Source organism: Apaloderma vittatum, unplaced genomic scaffold (assembly GCF_000703405.1).
Source record: "Apaloderma vittatum isolate BGI_N311 unplaced genomic scaffold, ASM70340v1 scaffold2299, whole genome shotgun sequence".
NCBI classification, from domain to species: domain Eukaryota; kingdom Metazoa; phylum Chordata; class Aves; order Trogoniformes; family Trogonidae; genus Apaloderma; species Apaloderma vittatum.
The window spans coordinates 97,370-122,912 of NW_009734474.1; the positions used below are offsets into that span (position 1 = coordinate 97,370).

The window sequence follows — 25,543 nt, forward strand, 5'->3', positions numbered from 1 at the left end:
GTCTGCCACCTTCTGCTGTCCTAGGGGGCTGGGAAACTGGCCACCTTGAAAGCATTTTTCTGTTGGAGCCCTAAATACTTTATTAGAAGAAGCAGGTGATGAGGTGGGAAGTGAGAGACAGCATGTAACCACAGGATTCTCTTATTTTTCTTTTTCTGTAATATTGCATCCTCTTGCTGGTCATCCCTTTGCATATTGTCCAATTTAGATTAAAAGGGTTTTGTAGCCTTTATTTGTCTAGAAAATATGGCACACTACAAATAATAAATAACAAAACTCCATCTTTTTGGCAGCATGTTTTATTTCTGCTCAGTTGCCCTGCCAGCCCCTCTGACTTTAAAATATTTTAATGTCCTGCATTTTTCACCCAGTCCAAGCACTGGACTTTCCTCAGACATGTAGCATTGACATTAGCGCAAATGCCTCCAACTCACTGGGCCCTTTGGGGCAAAACATGGCATCCTTGGCTTTCAATCACATGGTGGAGAGAATATGCTTGGATCCACAAAACTGGAAATAATAAAATATGAGTATTCAGGCGCTAATCCATGTTTATTTACATTCTGTGAAGTCTACAAGGAACATGTAATTGGTTGTCTTGAAGGGCAGCAGAGTATATTTGGTATTTTTTTTATTTATATAAAAGAATTTAAATTATACATATAAACACTGCCTAGATTTGGATTATATCTCTTCTAATCCTTGCTGGATGCTTGCATTCCTAAGTTCCGGTGTTTTGGGGCTTGCTCACTGTCTTCCACTCAAGGTGAATGACACCAATCTATTGTAAGCTTTGCTAGAGTGCAACTAATACTTTTCTTTCTATCAGCAGATACTAGATTTCCCTGCTACACCATTTTCACTGCAGTGGTTTTGTTATCTTTAATAAACCTGGCTTCCGTAATTAAAAAAATTAGACCTTTGTGAAAGGTCCCAAAGGCTGGAGGAGTTTAAATTCAGTTTGTTATTGAAATTAATGCACAGGTCTAGCAAAAGGAATGTGAGTGCCTGATTCACTGCTCATCTGATGTGCATAAAATCTCAAATGCTTAACTGCCTAGATGAGCCATAGTGCAAAGATACTCCAGGATGTAAGTAGGATTTTGATGTCTGTTACATAATAGCCACGAATATAACAAAACCACTAGAATTTGCTCGCACTGGGTTGACAAATGTGAATTACAGTTGCTTTCTTTCTTCAGAGTTTTATCAGAGTATAATCACTTGCCCAGCTTAATTGAAAAATCACTTACGTTTATAGCTGAATTTAAACATGTTTTGTATTTAAATGACAGCTTTTGATGTACAACCATTTTTTACAGAAAGTAGTTGGTTTTTATCTGTGTTTCTGTAAAGATATTTCAAAAACTCTCATCAAATTTCCAGGGGTAAGTAATATCCCATTCAGTGCAAGGTGAAATGTTTTACATCAAATCTCCTGCTGTGTAATGGCCAATCAAAGAGTATTTATAGTGGCTGAATGGATTTTTTGGCTCAGTATTCAAAATTAAACATTTTCAAACCTTAACATTTAATGTTTTTTGCCACTCTTCAAGTTGATTTTATGTAACCCTAGATGCTCACAACTACTTGATACTCTGAAGTGACTCATTTTATGCTGAGGATCTTGGAGGCAGTAGTTTTACATTTATTACACTTGTGTAGATGGAATAAAATGTAGATTTGATAGCAGATTTGTGTCTATCTTCTGATAAACATTTTCATGGGTCTAGCTGTATGTCGATCAGCACGATGCAGGGAATCTGTTTCTGAGAGAACACATTTGCCAAGTGAAATTAATGATCAAAGATAAATTTTGGTAATTAACAGGAAATTGTTTCTCTTATTGCAGGTATCCAGTAAGAAGAGCTTATGCCAACAACTGTGTTTGGAGCTAGATGGTTCCTACTTGGGTATTGCAGGACCTCAAGCTTTTTATAAGAACAGTAGAGCATCAAAGACTGGAAGCCCAGCCCGTGTTTCATTGTCTCAGCCTTGCAGGAATAATCACAATTACAGGACTGAAACCCATTACAACCATCAGGAGTGCAGGAAAGCACACCCAGTAGAAAATGGCTTGCACAGAAAGTGTAACAACGTGATTTCTCCAGCCAAGCGGAGCAGCCCTCACCATGTAAAACCGGCTCAGGAGATGGACCAGAAGGCAAAGGAATTTCAGAGCACATGCCCTCAGCAAGTGAGTCAGGGTTGTCCCTGCAGGCATGTCGGGAGCTCAGGGAGTGTGCAGGAGGGCCACCATGTCAGCCAGGTCCTTAGACAACACTCTGGGCCAGTTCACAAATCCTGTGATTATTCTAGGCCCTCTCGAGTTTCTGGGCTGAATGACAGTGTGGATTCAGGGTCTAAAGAAACGGAGCAGGGTAAAAGGTTGTATGAAGAAAGAAGACAGAAGCTGCTTCTGCAGAAAATGGAGCTGGAAATTGAAAAGGAACGACTCCAACATTTATTGGCGAAGCAAGAAGCAAAATTGCTCCTGAAACAACGGCAACTACAGCAATCCCGCATGGATTATAACAGGTGAACTTGACTTTTTTAATTTTTTTTTTTTAAATAATTAAAATGTCTAACGATCACATAGGCAATAGTTAATTAAAGTGAGAAGATGGAACTGGTAAGATAGGCAAGACCTGTGGCACAACTTCTCTCTAACAGTGATTTAGAGGAGAGGAGACTTCTTGGTATATTAGCATGTACTGTTGGGAAACAGCATGACAGCTGTGGAAAGCAGCAGAGCAAAAACAGTATGTGGTAGAAAGCAAGGCACAAGAAAAACAGTGCTAAAAGACTAGGTAGGAAAGAAGAGCAGTAGAAGGAAGGGGTTGACCTTAGTGCAGGCACCTGAAGGAATACAGACATTTGGCAAGAGAGCAGTTTGGGCATGGATGACATAAAATGTGGCATTCCGCTTTTTTCCTTGGAGATGTCAATTCGAAGTGTTACAATGTCCTAGGTAGGGACTGGAAGAAGCTTGTTTTATAGAAAAGATGGTGATCATTTTATATACATATATGGACTTTTTTTTCCCCTCCGCATGTATATGTGGAAAAGAAAGGGAGACCTGTGTAGCAAGGACATTTTCTTTCCAGAGGTGTTTGTGGAAGGGAGAATGCCAAGACTGAGGCACAATATAGGCTTAAAATTAGAAGAAGGGAAAGACAATAACTATAGAAATATGGGATGTGGCTTTGAAAGGCCCATGAGCTTGTTGCAGAAGGTGAAGTAACACCTTTCTGACAATGTAAATGGGTTCTCTGGTTTATTATTATCATGTTCCTGGAGTGGAGAGGAACAGTAGAAAGGCGCAGGACTAGAGCAACCTGATTAGCCATTGTAACTCAGTTGAGTACTAGCATTTCAGAGCTGGGAAGGGAAAGCAATGGGGACAAATCTGGCAGTCTTTCAGAAGAAGCTATAGGAGGGCTTCACAAGAATTTTGATACTGTTTTAATATGGCAGCTGCTGACAGCATCCCATGGGAGTCTGTATTACATGATCCACTTTCTACATTCACTTATTACAACCACCATGGACCAATATATCACTTTCTGTTCTTAATGCCAGCCCTCTGGTTACTTTTCAAACTGTAAAAAAGAATGCTGTAATTTAGGTGGTCTTTGCTGGTGGTTTACATTGAAGAGAATGTGTTTATATGGCTTTAAAAATATCTGTCTTAAAGGCAATCACAGTTGTGTGTATTGAAAATGACTGAGGTTACAAACAAAGGATTATGACTTCAGGTGAGAATTAAGTAGGAACAGATGGATTCTTAATCATCAAATACCTTAATTCTATGCATGCATCTCTCTAATGAAAAACAAGTGGAATATGAAGGACATAGAGTCAAGAGTTTTTTGATGGTTTTGTTTCTAAAGGATATTTTTCAACATTTGAGGCATCATAAGCCCAGAAAAAAAAAAGGACCTTAAATATATCTGTAATGATGGGCTTATTAATGCTATTTTAATAATTAATGCCTATTTTAGCCATTTTTTCCTGAAAAAAAAAACCCAAACAAACCACTTTCATAGTTTACAGAGCTCTAGTTACCTAAAATAATTCTGTGAAAGAAAATCATGTATGATTAATCTGAGGACTCAGTATTTTTGTGATTCCTTTTCAAAGGTACAGGTGAAAGCACATTTGGCATATCCTCTACTAGAATATAGTGTGCTTGCCATTAAAAATATTCAATCTCTTTAGAATTAAATGTTTGATCTTTACAGGTAAATCTCTTAGACATCACAGTTCTGTTTCAGCTCTAGGTATATAATTCACTTTTGCCCCTTATAACAGGGTAATTTTATATATTACAAATAATAAAAATTTGTTTAGCTAAGCTTAAGTACCCTTTGCTTCATTGTCAGGAGACTCTAACCTAGTTCATCTCTTGACATCATGAGAGTTTAAAGAAAACAGTACAACAGAAATCCATTTCCAGATAGTGTTTATTTTTTTCTGTTCTTCTGCATCAGTGGAGTGTTGGTTAAGGTCCATTCTGAGCTTCTGAAAGTTTTGTCGTGGAATGACAAGTAAAAGGTCTGACTGTTTGTAATAGTTGTCTAGTAACTCTTCTGCTCTTTGGCAAAAGTATGAACTGATCCTTTTTTTGTCCACGCTGCATTGTAACTGCGTTTCATTTTCCCACATTTCCCTATTTAGCCTCAAGTGGGCGTAGTGCTTTCAGTTCGCAATTTCTCACTGGCTGAAATGGTTGCTCAGCTGTCAAAAATTGTGTATGTGCAGGGAAAGGGCCAGTTCAGTGACTCCTTCTGATGCCACCCACACCAGCAGAGAAATTTAGGTAAATCCTGGACATGGGAATTTTATTCAAATAAAATGTCTATTGTTTTATTTTCTATCTTCACTGGTGAGAAGGAAGAAGGTGAGGTTATCTATCAAAAATGAAGTGTCATCTGTGAACATGTAGTTTCAGGAGACACACTCATCTCAAGCAAATTCTTCAGTTCATGCAGTTGACACATGATGCCTTTGAGCTGAGTGCTGTTGGAACTGTAACCTGAGCCCAGCGGGGATGTTTGTTACTGGATACTGTGGCCATTTTCTTAAGGTAGCTGGTCCTTGGAAATCAGTAAATTAAATTTTTCCAATCTTTTCCTCTATGATAACCGTTAGAAGCAAAGGCACTGGACATAAGGTAGCCTTCCTTTACAGAAGTATATTTGAAAGTGTGAAAACAGTCATGAAAGCTTCCGCATTTAGTGTGATTAAGTGCCCTGCCTGTAGGCACACAACTCACCTTTTTGTGGCGAGTTCCTGATGTGATGATTTGTCTACCAGCAAAAACATCTAAGCCTGCTTTTTCAGGTTTAGAGGCCATGTACCTGGTTCAGAAGATGTGCCCATTGACGAAGCATGTGGACACCTTGCTCTGATGATGAATGGCAACAGCATGGGGCTAAGGTGATTTCTCTCTTCACTTCCAAGTGTTTCACAGTGTCCGTATATCTTTTTGACAGTGTGCTGTTGGCTGCCAAGTGTATTTGTTCTTGTGTTTGTTTCAGATTAAGAGCTTTTTTTTCTGCAGAAAAGGTAAAATTCATTGGCTGTTGCACTTTATGAGTGAGCTCAGTAGTTCAATAGTTATGCTGACCTATTATTACTGAAGGTTTAGGGGTTGACTTGCTGTAGAGATCTCGGGTTTTGTGTATCATCTCTTAAGGACACTAGCCTAGCTCAGTGTGAAATGGAGTTTTCACAAAATCTTAGCTTTTGTTCTTTGTCCTAGGTACTGCTTGTTATTTTTTTCAATTAAGATAATAAGATCTCTTCAGTCTTGATTCCGACTTGATATAAAAAGTACGTTATCCTTTAATTCCCAGTATATCTTTTACGATTGCTGACGGTTACTTGTTTTTTAAACAATGCTGTGTTGCACCTCTGCTTCAGTGTGATCAGAGCAAACTACCACTGAAATAACTGGAAGTAGAGTTGAGCCAATATTTAGCCCTTTATCTTAATTCTGCGTGCTATTTAAAACTTTAATCAGTACATTATTGTGTTTTCTGTCTGTCCTATGCCATCACATTTCCTGCTAACACTGGAAGGAGATTTGGGCTTATTAGCAAAGCAACAAATAAAAACTGTGGATTTGACAGGGTTTTTTTTCCCTTTCTCAAAAAGTAACAGCTTCTTTTTCTGTGTTTTTCTTTTTACCAAAATGTCCCCTTTAGGGGGCAAGATGAACAATGGTCCTTTGAATCACCCCCTGTTTAGTGACAAGAGAAACCTTTAATGAGCTTTTCTACCGTGAGAATATTGTGAGAATATTGGAAGAAGTGTTAATTTATGCATAAACCAAGAGTCTAATATTTCTTTTTTCTTATTTTTTAATATTAAGTGATGTTGATTTTTGAGATCCCTCTTCGGTGAGAGGTGATAAAACGTCTTTCTCCAGAAAAATAGGAGTTAGTTTCCTTGGAATACTCCACTGCTTCACCAGGTGTTAGGCTGTTATGAGTTGCTCGCGTATCCTCCTCATATTCTGATGCTTTTTTGCTTTGTTTTCACACAGACCGAGGTGATCAAAGTGTTATCACTGTAACAAGAGAGATAGATAGTCATGATATGTTTAAGATGCAGTAGCATTAAGCCCCTTGGAAAAAAAATGTAACCTAGAACATCTGTTGAGCTTCTTGGCAAAGGATTACCAGAAACCTGAAAAAAATCTACATTGCCTAACAGGGAAAATGAGGAAAAGCTGTGCTGTTAACAAAATGGGAGTTTCAGATTTCAAAAGGTTCCCCACCCTCTCTTCATTGCCCTGGTTTAATTTACTGTAATTTTTCAAAGATAATATGTGTTCGTACAGTCCCAAGTTGCCATGCCAGCTGGTTCCAAAGTTTGGCAGCAAAATACTTGGAAGTTTTTCTTCCTATATGCCATCTTCATTTTCTCAAAGGTTACCAGATGAATGGTCCTTAAATAATTTACTCTAATGTAAGGCTGAAAGAGGCTACGAAAGACAAGTCCATTTGTCTCTTTTATGCATTTGAATATGTAAGTGATGTTTTCTTCAGTATCAAGAGAGAGTGTGCAAGTGTGTGGCTAGAGCTTAGAAAAGATCAAGAGCTGGTAGGAATGCATCCTTTTTTAACAGTCTTTTTTAAATTTGTTTTTCAGTTTTGAGGTTGAGGGATTTTTTTGTTTGTTGGTTTTATTTGTTTTTTCATTGACCTGCCAAGAACCCTAATGGGAAACCAGCCCTCTCTGATTTCCAGTACATACACAAGACTTCCTTCAGCACACCTCACAGCTTGAAACGTAATTTCAGTCTTCAAATAAGCAAAACTTAGCTTAAAAGTATCCTGGTATTTTAAAGGAAGTGGTAAAAGTCCTTTAAAATACTAAACTTGCTGAAGTGAGGTATTGGAGTTTAGAAGTAAAATAAATAATATAATCAAGAACTGAAAAACATAGGATTTTTATAATTAACAGCTCATTTTGAGTTAATTATCTACAATTACGAAAATCTAATTGCAATTTGTTCTCTACTATCTGTGGGAAGAATCGTAGGCAAGGGAATGTGCATCACTGCCAGGCATAAATGCTATAGGATAGGTACAAATAATAGAGGAGCCCTTAATGAAAAACAAAAAGCAAATAGGAATGTGCAGCTGTGCCAGGCTATTGAAAGGTAATTGTAGTCAGAAATGAGATATGTACTTTAAAAGGCATCTTGTCGTCTCCTGTAGGGATTAATTTTTACCCTTCTTGAAAAAGGAAAAAAGGATTCCATGAGCAAATACAGTACAGTTTGACTTCTGGTACAGATTTCGGTCATTGTCTGTTAAAAGGAAAACTTTTATCTCTGAGACTACTACACACACTAGCCAGATTTGCTAATGGATGCCTGTTTCATTTTCTCTTCTAAGTGTGCCATTATGTTTTTTTTCATTATCAAAGTCATTAAGGTTTGTCCATTTCAGCCTCTTTGGGTGGTACAAATTTGCAATGTCGAATCTGTCACTTTGCCGCTGTTGGGAGGAAATGTGCCTGTCCGTTCGCCTGCTTGCAGCTGGGCTGGTGCATGGGACCTCAGGAGTCTTCAGATGCAGGATCTCTAGTTCTCTGAGGTGCAGCAGTCAGAGCAGGTTTTATTAACGGTGTTTTTCAGTACCTCGAAGTGCTCCTAAGTGAGCCCACAGCCAGTTTTTGGTTATGGAGATAGTAACTTGTACAATTAGTGATAAGTTGTCTGTCTGTATAATTTCTTTGCAAGTCTGCCCCAGTGTGCAAGATGCTTTAAAATATTCAAGATAAAAACATAACCTGATGCATTTGTTTAGCATAAACCAGCCTTTTACAAAGCTCTTTCCATCTCGAAGACACAGATGCTTGGTACATGCTCAAGTACCCACTCCACGTGTATTCAGTAGGATCAATACACCTGGCATCTGCTTTTGTGTGTGCTCCTGACGTCTGCGTCTGGGAAAGGAATTTTAAAACAATTCACTCTTCTCTCCTTTATTTAATCTTAGCTTTAGATGTGAATGTCATGGAAATAAGCTCTGTTTAGTAGCACCAACTAGAGAAGATGCAATTTGCTACTTTGCAAGCACCTGTGCCAGGATTGTGCTGTGTGCCTAAATCTTAACACACAAGGTGCCCCGCTTTTCAGATTCCCAGGTTTCCTATACAGCTCTGCTAGTACAGCTTTCTCCTGCCTCCTCGCTAACATGCATCTTTTCCTCGGTTTTCACACAATCCTGATGCTGCACCTCTACACATACCTGTGTGAAATGTTATAAATAGGAGTTGTTGGATACAGCAGCTATTGGATGGGTTTGCTGTTATCTGCAGGCACTCCTTCAGTGTATGGTACCCGGCTAAAGCATTTCTCTCCTAGAGTATTATAAAGATTTGCAGGTGGAATTTGCCTCCTTTAATTTCAGTGAAGGCTTTTTGTGTTTGTGTGCTTCATTCTGTATCACTTGTGTGTATTTTTTTCCAATTTTTATATTTAGTTAGTTGAAAATATCAAACACAGGATTCAGCAGTGCTTCTCCCCTACTTGAATGCTCATTGCTATGGTGATACTTCCAAGAGGGAATGTTGTCAGGGGTCTTTTAAAAGATTTTTATGTTTATGATGTAACTGTTTTTATTATCTTGTGAGAGAAGGTGACAATTATCTCTTGCTCCTTGTTTAATGCTTTGCTAGAACTCGATTTTTTTTTGCAGCTTGTTAGACCTCTTTCTGTGGTGATGCACGGGCATGCTTCTGTGTTTTTGTCCAAATACTCAATGCAATGAAAGAGACGTGCAGAGGAACACAGACTCGCAGCTCCCCCTGCTGTCCTAGGCAACCCAGATTTGGTCACGCAACCTCCTCCCTCCACCTAATTTAAAAATAAAATTAAAATCACTCAATCATATGGCTCTGCCACCTCTGGCTTGACTTGCACTGGCCCCATTACTCCCACTTTTGATGGGAACAGTCCATCTATGGGTTGTCCTTGGTCTCTTGAGGTGCATCTATATAGTAGTTGGCCAACTTTTAGGAATGTGTGGAATACAGTTTGTTATTTTGAGTGCTGGGTTTTTTTTCATCTCTTTGCTGTTGTGGCAGACTGGCACATTAAATGGGGCTGAAATCAACTGTGCTTGCAAATGGCCCATAAAATCTGTGTATCTGGAAGTCACTTAGCCACTTGTTAGTGCTCCTTTTAACACCCAAGTTACTTTCTTCTTCCAGATAATTCTACACTGAAGTTCGTGTCATCTTTAGATAGGATATTTGTTGAGTAAACAGTTGTTTGACTGGTAAAAAAGTTAGCAGAGCTGCCAATAGTGCGAATGCTGAATTAGGTGCAGATACGAGTGGGTTTTTTTCTCTCATGGCATCGTCTGGCTGTATACAGACATAGCATCTCTTCAACAGATGGCTGATGGAGTCTGTTGTGATGTAACGGAAGAGAATAGTTGGAGTTAGGTACACATTTGTGCTCATTAGTGCCACGTGCAGACTCTGAAGGTAGTAGGTTTTCTTGCACAGAGTGAAGGCTATTGTTCTGATGTGTTTACTGAAGGCTTATTGCTGAAGGAGGGGTGTGTGGCAATTTTTGTATATCTATGCATGCATTTTTATTAAATTTTTTTTAGGGCAAACAGTGATCCTTATCAGACTGGGAAGCGAGGAGTCCATTTCTGCTGACCTGGCCACTTCACTAATCTCATTTTCAGGCTTACTTTTAACTGCGGGATTTTGAAGCTGCCTGTCTTACATATACCTGAATTATGCTGATTCTGTTCTGGCGAACACGTATGCTGTCCACAGCAGTATTACATCATTTCCATTGCAGTCCAAAATAACCTTGAGCAGGAAGCCTACTGATACATTTGAGGTATAAGATGTAAGTAGAAGATAGACCATAAGAAGTTTCTGTAGGCAGATGGATCCAACTTGCAGGTTAGGTCTTCAAAAAGCACAGGAACTCTGGTGTTAAAAACACTACTTAAGCGTAGGGTGGCAGTCAGTGAAAACGGGGTTGATAAAACTTGAGTGCTTTGGTATTTTCACAAAACTTGCATTTCTTGCCAGTCTTCTGCATGGGTATAGTTCTGTAATATCATATATCAGACTTGAAAATGCTCAGAGAATTTTTTTTTTCTTTGGGTTGAATATTTAAAATTCATGCCTCTCCTGAAGGAGTTTGTTCCTTGCCAACATTTGCAGACAGTGAGAGACATTTTTGCAAGTCATTTGCAGATGCCTCCTTTACAGGAAAATGTAGACACTGTTAGTTTACTGCCTGAATTGAATTTTGAAAACCTGAACTCTATTTTTATAAATTGGAATGGATTACTTTTTCAGACATATAATTTTGTTACTTTTTATTTTTGTATGTAATCTTGGATGAAGAGAAAATTATGTTTAATCTAGATATTCATATGTCCTGGAAATTTGTGAGTTGGAAAAGTTAAGAAAAATCCTATAAAACAAAATGTTCTGGAAGGTAGTTTTAAATTAGGAGATTTTAAACCCACCCGCACAAGTTTCACATCATTTAAAAGCTTGTATCAGAACTGATGGGGCAGGACTAAGAACAAAAGCTATTGGTATTAAAAGTTAAGCAAGAAATCCTCTGTCGCCTGCGGTTCTGGCCATGTTCACAGCTGCACTAAGCTAAAACCCACTTCCCCCTCCTTCTATTTGTGACCTTGGCTGCACTTCAGCACGCAGAGAATTGAAGCAAAAGGCAAACTCCAGTAAATATTAGATTCTGCCACTTGCAGATATACAGACTACATATAAAGATAGTGGCATGCAGGCTCTCGCTTGCTCTTCAGCTCTCGCTTTCTCTGAAGTGGACTTTATGTATTTGCCACTGAGTTATTCTGACATAAAACTTTCCAGACTGCACTAGTGTGTTGAGCTGAACTCCGTGGCATGGCATGGGTGCTGAGGCTTTGCAGAGCTACCCATTACGTTTATAACAGTGCTAATTTTGGAGAGCCACGCAGAGAAGATTTTAGATTCAGTCCAGCTGATTTGTTCTTCACACTGCTCCTGTGGTGAAGAGGATTGATTTTTGTGTTTCTTTTGATATTTGGCTTCCTTTCCTCTGGTACTCAATGCTTCAGGCCTTAATCCTTTAACCTTGAATCTGAGCATCAAGGCTTCAGGAGGGATCAGGCCTTTTGATGGAGAGAGAACGTCTTTTGTTGTACCAAATGGTTGGGAGTGGTATAAGGCAAGACAAGCTCTCCAGACGGTGTGTATTTCTCTGTTGTGTTAAAAACTATAAACAGAGAGTGGGTTTAACAGGGATTATAAATAATCTAGAGGAAGGTGGGGTATTGGAAGCAAAGGAAGAGAGTTAATGACTTTTTCTTTAGCGTTTCACCAATAACCAGTCTATCATGACAGATGTGTACTGGGTTGCCAAATGCTATAGTCTGATTTGGGTAATGGTTCAAAGCTCAGCGTGTCACGGAAATGGCAGTGTGGTCCCTGATGGAGCCAGGGAAAAAAAGCTTTTCAGCTTCTCAAAGGGCAGTATTTGTGGAAGCAGATGCTTGCTTGCCCTACCCAGCACAAAGAACAGTTCTGCGGGCAGCCGGGAGAGTTCGTACTGCTGGATTTTTATAGGATCATTAATTATATGTTATAAGGCAGCTAAGCATGGCATTCCTAACTCGATGAATTCCATTATGAATGGCCTTTTCATATTCTTCATCTCATTATATTAAGTGCATGTGACCTGAAGTTTAGCTAAAGTTATTGTTCAGGTTAACTTTCATTTAGTGGTTGCCCTAGTTTTAGAAACAGTATGATCTTTAGATTTTATGGAGAGACAGGTTTTTTTTTTATACATGCTTTTGCAGCACTATTTTAGATAATTTCTTTTGAAACTAGGTAGGAACCTCTGTGAGGTGGCAGGGAAGGGATTTAGTCACTTCTTGATTTGCCTGGAGATTTCTGCGCCCACGTCCCTGGATGACAACATCCAGTTACACGGATTTGGCTATCATCTCTCTGCCAATAACTCTTAAACCGTCTGCTCTGTTCCGTCTAGTCTTGCATATCTGACTGCCTCCCTGACACATAATCCTGGTTGTTTTGCCTTCAGATCATTCCTAATCTGGCCAAAACAGAACTCCTTATTTTTTCTTCAGAATCTCTTTTTGCTTCTGATTTTGATAACGCCATATCCTCCCTGTCACTCAGACTAGTAACCTTGGGGTCACTCTCCTTCTCCATACACATCTGGGCTGCTGACAGCTATTTCAACTTCCTTCTCCTTTGCAAAAAAAACCATGCCTTCAGTATGTTAACAGTTAAAACGCCACCCCTTGCTCTAGTCCTACATCTCGCACCTTGACTATGATAAACTCTTCTTTGACTGACTCGGTATTTATTCCCCTCCTTCAAAGTTTTCCAAATGGGTACCTGGGCTGCTTAGTCAGATCTTGTTCCTGTTCCTTCTCTGAAACCCTCATTTAAGGCCAGTTGTCCACAGTGTCAATTGGTAGGGCTCTGCAGAAAGTCACAAACTTGTTTCTTATTATATTTTCTCTGCTCTTTCGGTTACATGGAACTCAACATTTTGTTGAGTGTTGCTTGAAATTTTTGGCTACATTGCCTAATTTTTTATGGCTTTTGGAACCACTGAGTTATGTCATGGTGACTTCTGCCTTCATCTGTCTGTTCTGACTATGTCTTTCTTGTTCCTCATATTACCTCTTGAACCCTTGCTTTTTCACATTTTTTTTTCAGAGTTTCTTCAAAGTTTGAGTGTTGTGTTTTTATTTCCCTGCTCTCAATCCTAATTTGATGAGTTTTGAGTTAATGCATCTCTTTGCACTGGCCACAGGGATGATCTCTGCCTGGTTAGTCCACCTAAATTCAAATTCATGCTCAAAACATATCAGCAGTGACCTAGAGAGTGAGAGATATTATAATTCAACTACAGTGACAAATCGTGAGCTCTTCGGTGTAGATAAGTTTATTATATGGCTTATAGCACACACAAGCATTTGAAATAAAACAATATACAAGTATCTCCAGTCTTCTGTCAACAGTGCCAGGCTTCACCTCTTTGTCCAACTACATGCTCTTCTGTTTGACTGATGCACATTTAGTTATATTTTTCTTTTTAACTTTGTGCTCTCTTAATCTCTATCTACATCTTGCATCCTTTTAGAGAAAGTCATGTCTCAGAGATGGGCTAAATTTATGTACTGGATGTAGACTCAGTAGAGCTGAGGTAGTTCAGCAACACAAACAACGCAAGCCTCTACACCCACATCACAGTGTGGCACTGGTGGCAACAGCTCTGGACAGACATTTCCAAACAGGTTATAACAAATTTGTGCAAAAGTAGACTTTCAAGACCTAAGCCCAACGGCTGTAAGATGGCAAGAGTTTCTTGTATCTGGACTGACAAAAGCACACATTCAGTTTCTAGGGGAAAGGACCTGGCAGCCCAGAGCCTGAGCTGGGGCCCACAGCTTCCCTGCACACAGCCTCGGGCCAGGACCTCTTCCCTGTGTTCCTTCCGTTGATACTGGACATCAGAGTGTGCCAATACGTCCATCTTAGCCGGGCAATGGTGTCTGTATGGTTGCAATTCTATTATATCGCTTTATTTCCTGAACAGAAGAGTACAGAAACATGTTAAATCTGTTCCATAAACATCCTGGTTGAGCTAATATTCAGAGGTGCTGTCACATTCACATCAAATGCATTCACTGGAAGGAAATCTTTAGTGTGTTGTTTTTTGTGGGGCTCAGGTCATGATTTTTTTAGAATTGTATGCCATCAGTTAGGCACCTAAGTCTGTATTTCACTTGCAATAAATACCTGACTTTTCACTCAGTAGTCATCAAACATGGTCTATGAAATGGAAGATTCAAGGAAGTTAAAATGGTCAGGACTGATATTTTAAATGTTTAACAAGAGCTACCTTGTCAAATCTGCATCTATTGGGTATGGTAATTCACTAATCTGAGTAAAGTCCAAAGTCTAACTTTTCTATTTACTTCTTTTTGGACTATAAGATTTTTTTGAAAGCAGATCAATAAACAATCTCAGTGTTTTCATTTTACTAAGCAATGTAATATAGATGAGTATTAGTGTAGTAGTAAATCATTAATATACTCCTTAATCATAGAGTGACCAGGTCCACAGATGTGATTTAATCATGGAAAAAAGGCTGCTGAAGTGTAAAGATGCATCAAAGGGCGTGTTTCCAGCAGAAGTGGGTTGTGTGTGACACCATTTAAAAAGATCCCGGTAGACAGCATTTAGGATTCTGTGTACATTTATAGCTGCAGATCTAGCTATATTCTAACATGTCATAGGTTTTGATCATTATAAAATAAGAATCAAACTCCACATCAAGTTTGTATTTGACTGGGGAGCCGGTGTGGTGCAAGGACACATGTTGGCATCATATTAGAGCTGTGCCTTGTACCTGGACTGAACAGTGTCAACACACTGAGTCTTTGATGGCTTTTTTGAATAAGAAAAGCATTACAATCTCCAGGTTCACTAGTCCCAAGGTTTTTAACACTTTCACACTAACAGAGCTGTATAACCCTAAAAACCAGTAGTAATCTGTGCTTGAAAGGCTTGTTTCAATCATCATGCGATACAGGTAAAGATTATTAGAATAAGAGGACAGAAAAAGATGGAACAAAATGCATCCTGTAAGGGTGCACCCATGTTGGTTTCAGTGGTAACGGTTCCTCTTCATTAGAGAAATCAGATTCAAGGACAGCAGCCTCAGAAGAACAGGAAAGTAAAACCCCCTGATTGTGTTTATTATGGAGTGTGATGCATTTATGAAACTCTTCGCCTGAAACATATTTTCTCATGCCAAAGGAGTTGTCAGTGACCTCCAAGGTCACATCAGGATCCTTAGTGGTATGCATATTTGCCTAGGTTAGTGGTTTTTAATTTTCGTTGCTGTTAGTGTGGTAAGTTTGTAACTTTGTGTTCCTTCATTTCCTCTCTTAGTAACCAGGGATGATCATTTATCATGCCAGTGTCCTGGGTATGGAAAGTTAGCATTTATCAAGGGCAACTTCATCAGTGAACAGACCCAGCTGTAGATGTTCTTTTATAACTCCTCTGTCTGCCTATAGGCACTACAGGATTCTCCAAAACTCTTCTTTTCTGTGCATATGTAAGTTTTCATAATACCTGCACACAAGAGTGTGATCTTAAATACCCATTGCTCTAATTGGGCATCTCTTCAAAATGTCTTGTTAGTAGGGCATACTGGAGACCCTCCAAGTACCTACTTTCCAACTCTCAGTGTGTCCCTCCTTTGCTATATTTTCTCTTAGTTTTCTTTAGCAAATGATTGTTCCATGAGGTGATCCATGATCAGAAAAAGGGGTTTTGTGTTTGCTGCTCATTTACTGAGGGTTCCTGTTATCAGCATCTATTGGCCTGTCTGGAAACTCCTGTGGAAGAGAGAGTGCTTATGTACTGATAGCCTTAGCAGAAGAAAGCGTAAGGACTCTGGCACCAAGCAGGTGGTTACCTGCACAGCCAGACTGATCTCGGTGGCAGCGGCTCAGCCACAGCCTGTTTTGCAGTGCAGCTCATGTACAGCAAAGTCTCTCATCCTAGATGAGCCAAGCTGAGAAGTGATGATGTGTTGTTCTACTATGCCTTTAACATAAGCAAATTGCACAATCCCCATAATTTGGGGGATATTTGTTCAGGAGATAGCTTGCATGTGGCGTTTCAGTGGGCACTTAGTGAACGGGGCTGGCTCTCAGCCAAACAATAGTGATGCTGGATAAGGTGCTGAGACAGGCCTTCACTTTGCTGAAGAGCATGTGATTCACCTTCTGCAGGAGAGTGTGGCATGGCTTGATCTACTGGAGAAGTTTGGATTTATTTCAAATTTTTGTTTGTCCTAAACAGGCTTTTGCATCATTGCTTGTGGTACTTTCACTGGTGACAGCCAGGCAGGCTTTTTGGATATACAGACACTGTTTTGAAGGATTGTTTTTATACCTATGACTTGACATTTACATGACTTTCTTTTGTGAAGGCTGACAGCACTGCTTGCTGGAACGACAGCTGCTCTGCTCTGCTCTATGAGAAAGGCCAAATACACATTCACGGCATTTTGTCCTGCTAAAGCTTTCCCAGTCTGTTTTCTGCGGCCATTTCTCTAAGACTGTCTGAAAACCTTTATGTTGCAATTTTCTTTGGATTCAGAAGAAAAGAGGAAGGAAGTAATCAGAGTAATTTTGCTGTTCATTAGGAAAACTAAGATATATGGGAAAGGTGCTGGTGGGGAGTTGAAATGTAGCTAACTTAAAGCAGAATGATGACAGTGCTTCAAAGGGAAGGCATGAATGTAATTTCAGGTGGAATTTAGATTAGCGCTTGCTATGAATGGACCTCTAACTGTGTATATTAAGTGAAGTCCTGACTTCACTGAAGATAAAGGCAGTATTCTGATTGATTCAATGATGCCAGGGTTTGACCTATGGCTGGTATGATCTAATAGGTCATTGCTAATTAAGAGCATATGTGGCCTCAGTTCTTGCTGGTGGTATTAAATATCTGAGCACCAGTCACTGAGAGAATGGGGAAAGAACTGGTCTCTGAAAGAGTGGTCTGGAAAAGCCATGCTGCTGCAGCTTGATGTATAGAAATGCTTTGAGCATAATGGCCAGTATAACTCCTTCAAGATGAGAGAAAAGTAAACCAAATGCAGTATGTCCAAGACAGACAGTTCAACAGAAAAAAAACCAAAACGAAAAGAAGAACAAACAAACAAACAATCTAAAAACATAGAAACCTGATACAGCCACAGGCATTACTGGATTCGAAGGCACTGAGCCTGAAGAAGACTGCAAGAGATGAAAGCATAGCATCACTCCCTAGCAATATGTTGTGTGAATAATAACATTTAGATTGTCTATTTTCTGTGACAAGCAGCACTGTCTGTTTTCATTACAAGCAGATTTGATAATATTTATATTTCAGTTCTAGAACTCTCGCTGGCTGCTGAGGTATTCCCCTACCTGTCCCTGCCCTCCTGCCTTTTGCCTAGAAAAACTTGTAAGAAAGGAGACTGACTCAGTACCGAGTTGGAGCAGGTCCAGAGGAGGCCACAAAAGTTTGAGGAGGCTGGAGCACCTCTACTGTGAAGAAAGCAGAGAGAGTTGGGGCTGTTCATCCTGAAGAAGAGAAGCCTCTGGGGAGGCCTGATTGCAACCTTTCAATACTTAATGGGGCTTACAAGAAAGATGAGGACAGACTTTTTAGTATAGCCTGTAGTGATAGGACTAGGGGTATTGGTTTTAAACTAAAAATGGGTAGAATCAGACTAGATACAAGGAGGATGTTTTTTAGCATGAGGTTGGTGAAACACTGGCACAGGTTGCCCAAAGAGGTGGCAGATGCCCCATCCCTGGAGACAGTCAAAGTCAGGTTTGATGGGGCTCTGAGTAAGCTGATCTGGTGGAAGATGTCCCTGCTCACTGCAGGGCGCTTGGGCTAGATGACCTTTAAAGGTCCCTTTGAATCCAGACTATTCTCTGATGCTATCATTTCAAAATTATAAATGAACATGCTCTCTAGAAAGAAAAGCAGCTGTTTCTTATTAACATGCACTGGATCGCAGCAGTGTCATTAACATGCTGATGCATCTAACATAAGCCTCAAAATGCCAGGTTTCATAATTGGGCCGTGAAATCTCACTCTATACTTGAATATGGCCTTCGAGGTCTCTATTAGAATAGGATATTTTTCCTGCTTTTTAAAGGAGGGGGAAAATGTTAAGTTCAGGATTTTTCCAAGCCCTCTATGTTTCAATATGATAGGCTTTAGATTTTTAACAGTGTTTTTAAGGTTGTTGATCTGCTGATGTGAGCAGATTGGTTCTGTGGCGAGGAAAGGAAGGCCGATGGCATTTAGGGATGAGAGAATACTGTGAAATTCATGCTGTACTTCTCCTCCTGGCCTGTAACACTCTTCCTTCCCTTCCAGCTCTATTTGTCCATCCCGCAGATTTGCACTCCCTACACAAAGCAGTAGTGAGTGTACCATTCTCCCTCCTCTTTCCCATGTGCTGGTCTGCTGGCTTGTACCTCTTCATGTGTTTCTCCCCAGCTCTGCTGGCAAGAAGAGACAGGCTGTGTTCACCTCAGAAGAGGACTCCAGGCCTCAGATGGAGATGTGCTAAGAAAAACTGTAACCTCTACCTCTGTTGTCAGAATTTTCTCATGATTAGCTCTAAGCAGATCCACACAGTGTACACGCTAATTTCAGACGTCTCTCTTTCTCAGGGAGTCAGTTCCAGTTCTCTTCCTCCTTTGTTGACCTGCTTACTGTCCAGGAGGTCAGCTTCCTTACTACATCAGTTTTTTACCTTCTTTGCCTTGTGGATTAGGGTAACCACACTCCTCTCCCTGGCACATAACTGGAAAAAAAATTCTTGAAAAATCTGAGGCACTTGGTAGTTCTGGAAATGAGGGCTTACACAGAGAAATACAGTACACTTGACCAGACATAAAAAACCTTTTGACTTCTCAGGAAACCACTGCTGTAGCATCTCAGATGCACTCAGTCGAAGTCTACCGTCCTTTTTTTGCTGCAAATATTTTACTATGCAGACAACTAAATTCCAGAACACTCTCACTTTGGAACTAGTAGTTCTCAAAAGGTTAGTTCAATAACTTGATCTAAACTGATTTAAATTCAGACTCGGGCTAAAAAGAACATCCCATGATATATTGACAGCCTCTTCTTTGTCCCAGCACTAGTGATGCTACTGCTTTATACTGAGCTGGCTCTGGAAGCTGATCTGGCTGAAAACTCTCCCAGCCAAAGTGGCGACGGGGAAGCAATTTTCAGCCTGTTTGTTAAACTGCATCTGAAATGGCAATACAGGTTCCAGCTACAAAAACGTATTGCTTGGGTTGTCTGCATATCACCAGTTTTGCATCATTAAGTGTTATGCATTCTTGGCCTGACATAATTGCAACAGATTGCACACATGAACTGTTAATTATTTTATTTTTAAAACAGAAATTGTGGAACAGGAAAATAATATTCCAACATGCTTGCTTTTGGAGCTAACCTACCATGGCACTCAGTTTGATAATGGTTAAACTCACAAGCCATTGCCTCAACAGGGAGCAGCAGGGTACCATTAAGGCATCCATCTGTTGAACATATATACTGGAGGCATGAACTGCCTCACGTTTTGGGTTTCCGACTAGTTTTAACATCGTCGTGTTTTCTGAATGCTTCTGATCACTGAAAAATAGATGAAAAGATCAGAGTTCAATGAAAGGTGAGCGTCCAAAATTGGGAACCCATCAGATGAGCACGAGTTCTGGAGCAGGGGAGAGATGAAACCTGGTGAGCGTACACATGCTGATAGTAAATACTACTCTGTGGCAAGAGTCTTAGCTGCTTGAGTTGCTTAGCGATTCAGCAGATCTGTAAAACTCCATTTGCAGACCAAGGCTGCCATTATGCTGGATTGATTCATCAGGATGAGCAACTAAAACAAGTTAAATTCTATCAGAGTTTTCCTGCATTAATTTAAAAATGAATTTAGTTGGCTCTAAACGGTCATTTGTTTTAGTATCTTGAAGAACTGACTTTCCTCTATTAAAGCAGAATAATGTATCTATATGGTGCCCTAACTTGAACAGTACATAAAGATTAGTAAATAAGACCCCATTAAAAATACTTATAATGTAAGTAACATGGGTCCCAATAGCCTTTCTAATGTCCATTAATGCTTATTCTGAGGATCAGAGCTCATTTTACTGAGCCATTTAGTCAAACCGTGTGATTATTTAGAAAGTTAATTCATGCATACTAAAATCTAGCTTAAGTAATGCAGAGGGTAGGAGGTAAAACTCTATGGAGACGATAGTCCTTTTTGTTATTTAATGATCAGCCATAATTAACTTGCAAATTTGAAATAATTAGAACAAATTAAAGGTATTTAACTTTGCCTCCCTAAAGAAAAATTCAAATTGCACCAAATGCAGCTTTAAATTATTCAAGTCTCAGAGGTCTGTGCTGGGTTTTTTTACAATGCCTTTTCTATGATAAGAATACCAATCTGCTTTTTGTCAGAAAGCATCCTATCAAGTAATTGTTCTTTGTGTCTAATAAATGACAGCTATTCTTCTTTGTAAAAGTATTTCAGTCTCTGAAGACTACATCAGCATTTCCATGGCATTTTAATTCAATAAAACAAAAGGTTAATGTTGTTCTACTTTTTAAGGAATGCAAATAGTAGCAGCATTCAATGGGTCCTGAATGACATTTAAAATTTGCCGTTCACACTCAGCAGGGATATCGCGATATGAGGCTCAGACAATTTGGAAAAAAACATTCAAGGTGTATTTTCCTTTGTTGGTGATGTACTTCAAGATTCATAAGGAGGCAGAACTACTGAGACTCACTGCTTTTCTGGCGATGCTACTCTAGAAGTCCTGCCTTAGTATGTAAGTTAGGTAGGTTACTAAGGTCTTTATATAGACAGTTATCGCTGTTGTGTATTTTCAGAGAATAGCACAAAAATTCATCGAATGTCATGGTGCCCTGCAGGAAGTCCTACTAACAACACTGCATTTGAGTGGTACAATGGATTGCTGGATTTGAAAATAGAAAAGGACCTGTTTTGTTGCTTAATCTCTCTAGCTATACATAACTGATCCGTTTGGACTGTACGTTAGTTTTAAATTTTACAGGTTGCAGTAGTCACATCATTCATTTTACTAATTATTCCACAGATGAATGAGTAACTACGTTCTGAAATAAATTCCCTCCTCCTTATGTTTGTTTTTGTTTAATTTTGGTACATTGTTAATTGTTGAATATATGTATCTCTCTGCATTATCCTCTCCTTGGTCTTGCACACCTCTAGATTGTCATTTTAAGATTGGACTCTCTATGCTTACTTGAGCAAAACTTTGGCATGAGCTTTCTTTTATGAATACTAAACAACAGTCTCTAATTAATTGTTTAGTGAAATAAAAACACGAATATACTTGCTTTTGTTATTTTCGCATAAATTAGCTTCTGTAACTTCTTCTTGTTATCTGTTTCTGTTTGAATTGGCTCTGCCATAGCATTATTTAAACCAGAATTAGGTATTCTAGAGAGAACCACACCATGTAAATGGTATTGCAGTGAACCAGTTGAGTAATCACCTCCTCATCTGCAAGCCAAAGGTCATTGTCTTCACAGATCTGTAGGTTGTAATTAAATGTATTTTAAAAACTCGGGAAGCATCCAAATAATGACAACCTGTGTGTTTTTAAATGCTATTAATCATCCAAGTACAGGCAAATGGAGTATCAACTCCTGTATTATCAGAGAAATCTGGTCAAGTATTACACCTTTAAGCCCCTTTAAACAGTTATCAGGGTCTAGACTCACCTCTTGCTGTACTCTGGGTTGCAGGAACTAGTAGGTTAATAATTTCATATAATTCAAATAAGATACTAATTTAGTCCACCATAAATTTTAATAACACTTTGCAATATTATTAGTGGCCACACAGTTTTAAGCCCTAAAGTAAACGGAGGTTATTCAGAGAAGTTTTATCCAACACTTCAGCCAGTTATTACAGGTCATAAGCCATTATATACTGTTCTGCATTAATAATACAGGAGTAATACTAATTGTCCAACAGGCGCAGTGGGCCCTATTAAGCAATGGCTTATACAGCACATTGATTTGAAACTTTTAATTTAGCTATCATTTTCTGATGGGAACTTCAGATAATCCACTTTTTCCTTAGATGTACAGTACTTCAGTAGTGTAGGCTTTCAGGTAAAAGTTTCTTGTGAATCAGACTTCACAAAGCTGTATCCCAAATAATACAAACTCACTGTCAGTTTTGGGGTTGCCCATGTAGAATTGGTGCTTAAAAAGGAAAGATTTGTTTAATCTTCTGTTGACTTTGGAAAACTGTATGTCACTTCCATGACTGCAAGTAGATGGATTGTATTCCTTTATGTGGATAATCCAAAGATTTTTTTGGTTTTAATTGCTTTTTTTACTATAATGGTGATAGGGCTAATGATGTAAACATGTTGGGAATCCTCATTTAAAGCAGTAGTTGCTTCCTGTAGAGCAGAATTTGAAAGCAGTAGGTTGTCTTTATGGAAAGAAAGATGTATCTCCACAGCCACCTGTCCTCCCGCAATGTTTTGGGATTGCCTGTGTCTGCAGAGGCTGAAACCATGCTTGCTTCACATCACCAAATTGGCCTCCTGGTTCTATCTGTGCAGTGTTGAAGTTCACCTTGAGCCACAATGGTTCTGGTTAACTTCTATTGTCTTTACTGAAACTGCTGCACTTGCTGCAACAGATACTGTCCCAGCAACTTGGTCATGCATTCTCTGTCCTGCTCTGTTCATTCATCTCACCTCTTTGTCTCATCTCCTCTGTTTTTTTTTTTGTTGAATCAATGTATTACCATCTGTGGAGGTATTTAGAAGATATGTAGGTGTGGTGCTCAGGGACATTGTTTAGTGTTTGATCTGGCATTGCTAGATTAATGGCTGGACTCAGTGATCATAGAATGGTTTGGGTTGGAAAAGACCTTAAAGATTATCTAGTTAAGGTCCTTTGCAACCTAAATGATTCTGTGATTCAATGATTTTCTTCCCTTTTGCAAACTATGACTCCAGTTTTTTCTTCACATAATCTCCTTTGTTTCCCCTTTTTTTAGTTACTCTTTCTACCAAACTTCCTCCACTGTGCTGGACAAAGTACTTTCTGTATCTTCATCCCACTTGTACTGTCCTAACCACTCAGAAAATCCAGGACTTAATGCTTTAAGGAATATGCCAAATGCCATAAAACTCCAAAGGTAATTGTCAGAGTGCTGCCAGCTGCTGATGACCAAAATCTCCTGATAGATTGTTAACTCTTAAATCCTTAGGCGTCCTGCTTTCAGGCATTGTAAATGAGTTCAGCAAGAGCTCCATGAGCATCATGATTAGTACATTTCTGGAGAATGAAAGTTGGGGAGAGGGCTGGGCGCAGCATTAAAAGTGTTGAACATATCATATGGTCTTTCTTTCTTCCCAGTGTACCAGTACTGAAACGTGAAGATTGTTTTCTGAGGACACCTCCAGTGAGCAAGACCTCCAGGACACCAGGGAGCAGCGGTGGGAGCAGTTTGGGGAAGAAAATGGTTGGGTTTGATGCAAACGTGGAAGATGGGCAAACCCTTCTGACGCAAACCAAGAGGGAAAGCACCAAGTCAAGGAAAGGTATGGGAAAGCATACTGTACTGCAGGGCCATGAGTGTGCTGGTTCCATTTAGAAATTTTATATATGTGTTCAAGAGCATATCAGTAAAATGCACAATTAGAAGGCAAGAATTGCAAGTTGCTTTAAACAACCCAAGAGGTGCTAGCTACGTATAAATTATCAAAAAACATAAAAAGCCATGTAAATAACAAGTGATCCTCTTGGCTCGTGTTGCTGATGGAAGGGAAAAAATAGCCCTTTAAGCTCAAAAAGCTACTTAAACAATTCATTTTACTTTCCCAGCAAGCATAGAGAATAAGTGCAGTGGGGTTTGCTCTCGAAATGTAATCTTCTTCACATTCTTTTCCTCCTCAGTAATGGCTCCACCATCACAACCTGATATTTTGACACAGGGATATCTGTATGGCTAGAATCTATCCTGCTCTTAGCTTAGTACCTCCACGTAAGGAGCAGAGAAGCAGTCTTTCTTTGGAAGCAAAAGGGTTGGAAACAAAAGCATCTTAGTTGTTTCACTGTCGAGCCTTGAACATAATCCTTGGTTCAATTATGAGCTAGCTTTTTTTTTATTTTAACTTGTCAGCCGGTTTGCTGTATATGTCAGCATAAAAATAAAGAAAATGGCAAAATGAGAAGAAATGTGATGCAGTTCTCAAAGGAACAAATAACTTGTGTTATTGGTTAAGACCGTGCCAACATTAAAAAGCAGTCCCTGTGAAGAAACTTTCAAAAGGGTATCATCAGCCTGGACCCAAACAGTGGCTGAGGTTAATCTCTTCCAAGGCACAGCTACAAAAGTTGGAAGCCTGTAAAGGGCTTGTGTCCAAAAAAATCAATTTCTAATTTGAAACAAAATCATTTTTGACTAACAGGGGTTCAGGACCCATTACTTTTGCTGTATAGTCTGCTGACATTTCACACTTTCTGTTGTGCACAATGAATCCTAATAGTCATTTTATAACATTGCTACACCAATCAATTTAAGCAAGAGAAAGCCGTTACAATTCTGCAAAGTTTCAGGGGCAATTTTCACTGATGGTTTTCTTTTACCTTTTTTTTTCAGCTATCATTATTTTTTTCTTCTCTTTTCCTCTTCCTTCTCCCCCCTCCTTCTCAATGCTGTAGTGATAAAATTGAGATTTTTCACAGGTGGATGATGGGTTTTGTTCCTTGAATAGGGATAGTCTCCAAAAAGTAATTTATTTTCCATAGATTCGCAGGGAAAAAAATCCAACCTAGCCTCTTCTTCATTCATTCATTTAATTTTGTAGTACTTAGGAGAAGTTGCAAGCTGCAGCTGGCTATTGCATGTAGCAGCAAAGCTGTACCCATGCTGCTTTAGCGATTGTAGTGGTCAGCATAATCTCTGAAGATAGGGGGTATCTTTTGCAAACACTTACTGGGATTGCTAGCTTTGGAGATGTAGAGCTATGTGGCAAGATTTAACTTACAAACATTGGCACTTGCTGTGATACCAGATAAAGTTCAGTGAAATGCTTTCAAGCTGTGGAACAACCTCAGGTCTGTTACTGATTTGAATGGCTTGTTTATCATGAGGCAAATTACCTAGCACTAATCACTGAAGGCTTCTGTATTTAGTACCTTTTTAATTGGCTTCCCTCTGTTATAAGTTTGGACTCCTTTAATGAGCATACGCACATACTTGTAAAGTGTTTTTTCTTTGGGAATCACCAGGGCACAAAGTCAAGTTTCTTAATTCCAACTAGCTCTGGACCTAGCTGTATCTGTCCTTGCTTCTGCTGGATCTTCC

General features: G+C 39.3%; 1 protein-coding gene across 1 annotated transcript in view; it reads left to right on the forward strand.

Annotated features, from left to right (window-relative positions):
- Positions 1-25,543, forward strand: part of KIAA1328 (KIAA1328 ortholog) — a gene marked incomplete at its 5' end in the record, with an annotated part of 126,341 nt that overhangs the window by 93,501 nt on the left and 7,297 nt on the right. Inside the window, 3 exons of the mRNA XM_009876270.1 lie at positions 1,853-2,538; positions 5,347-5,442; positions 23,590-23,774. Of these exons, the coding sequence (XP_009874572.1) occupies positions 1,853-2,538; positions 5,347-5,442; positions 23,590-23,774 (967 nt within the window). The remainder of the gene's footprint in view (positions 1-1,852; positions 2,539-5,346; positions 5,443-23,589; positions 23,775-25,543) is intronic.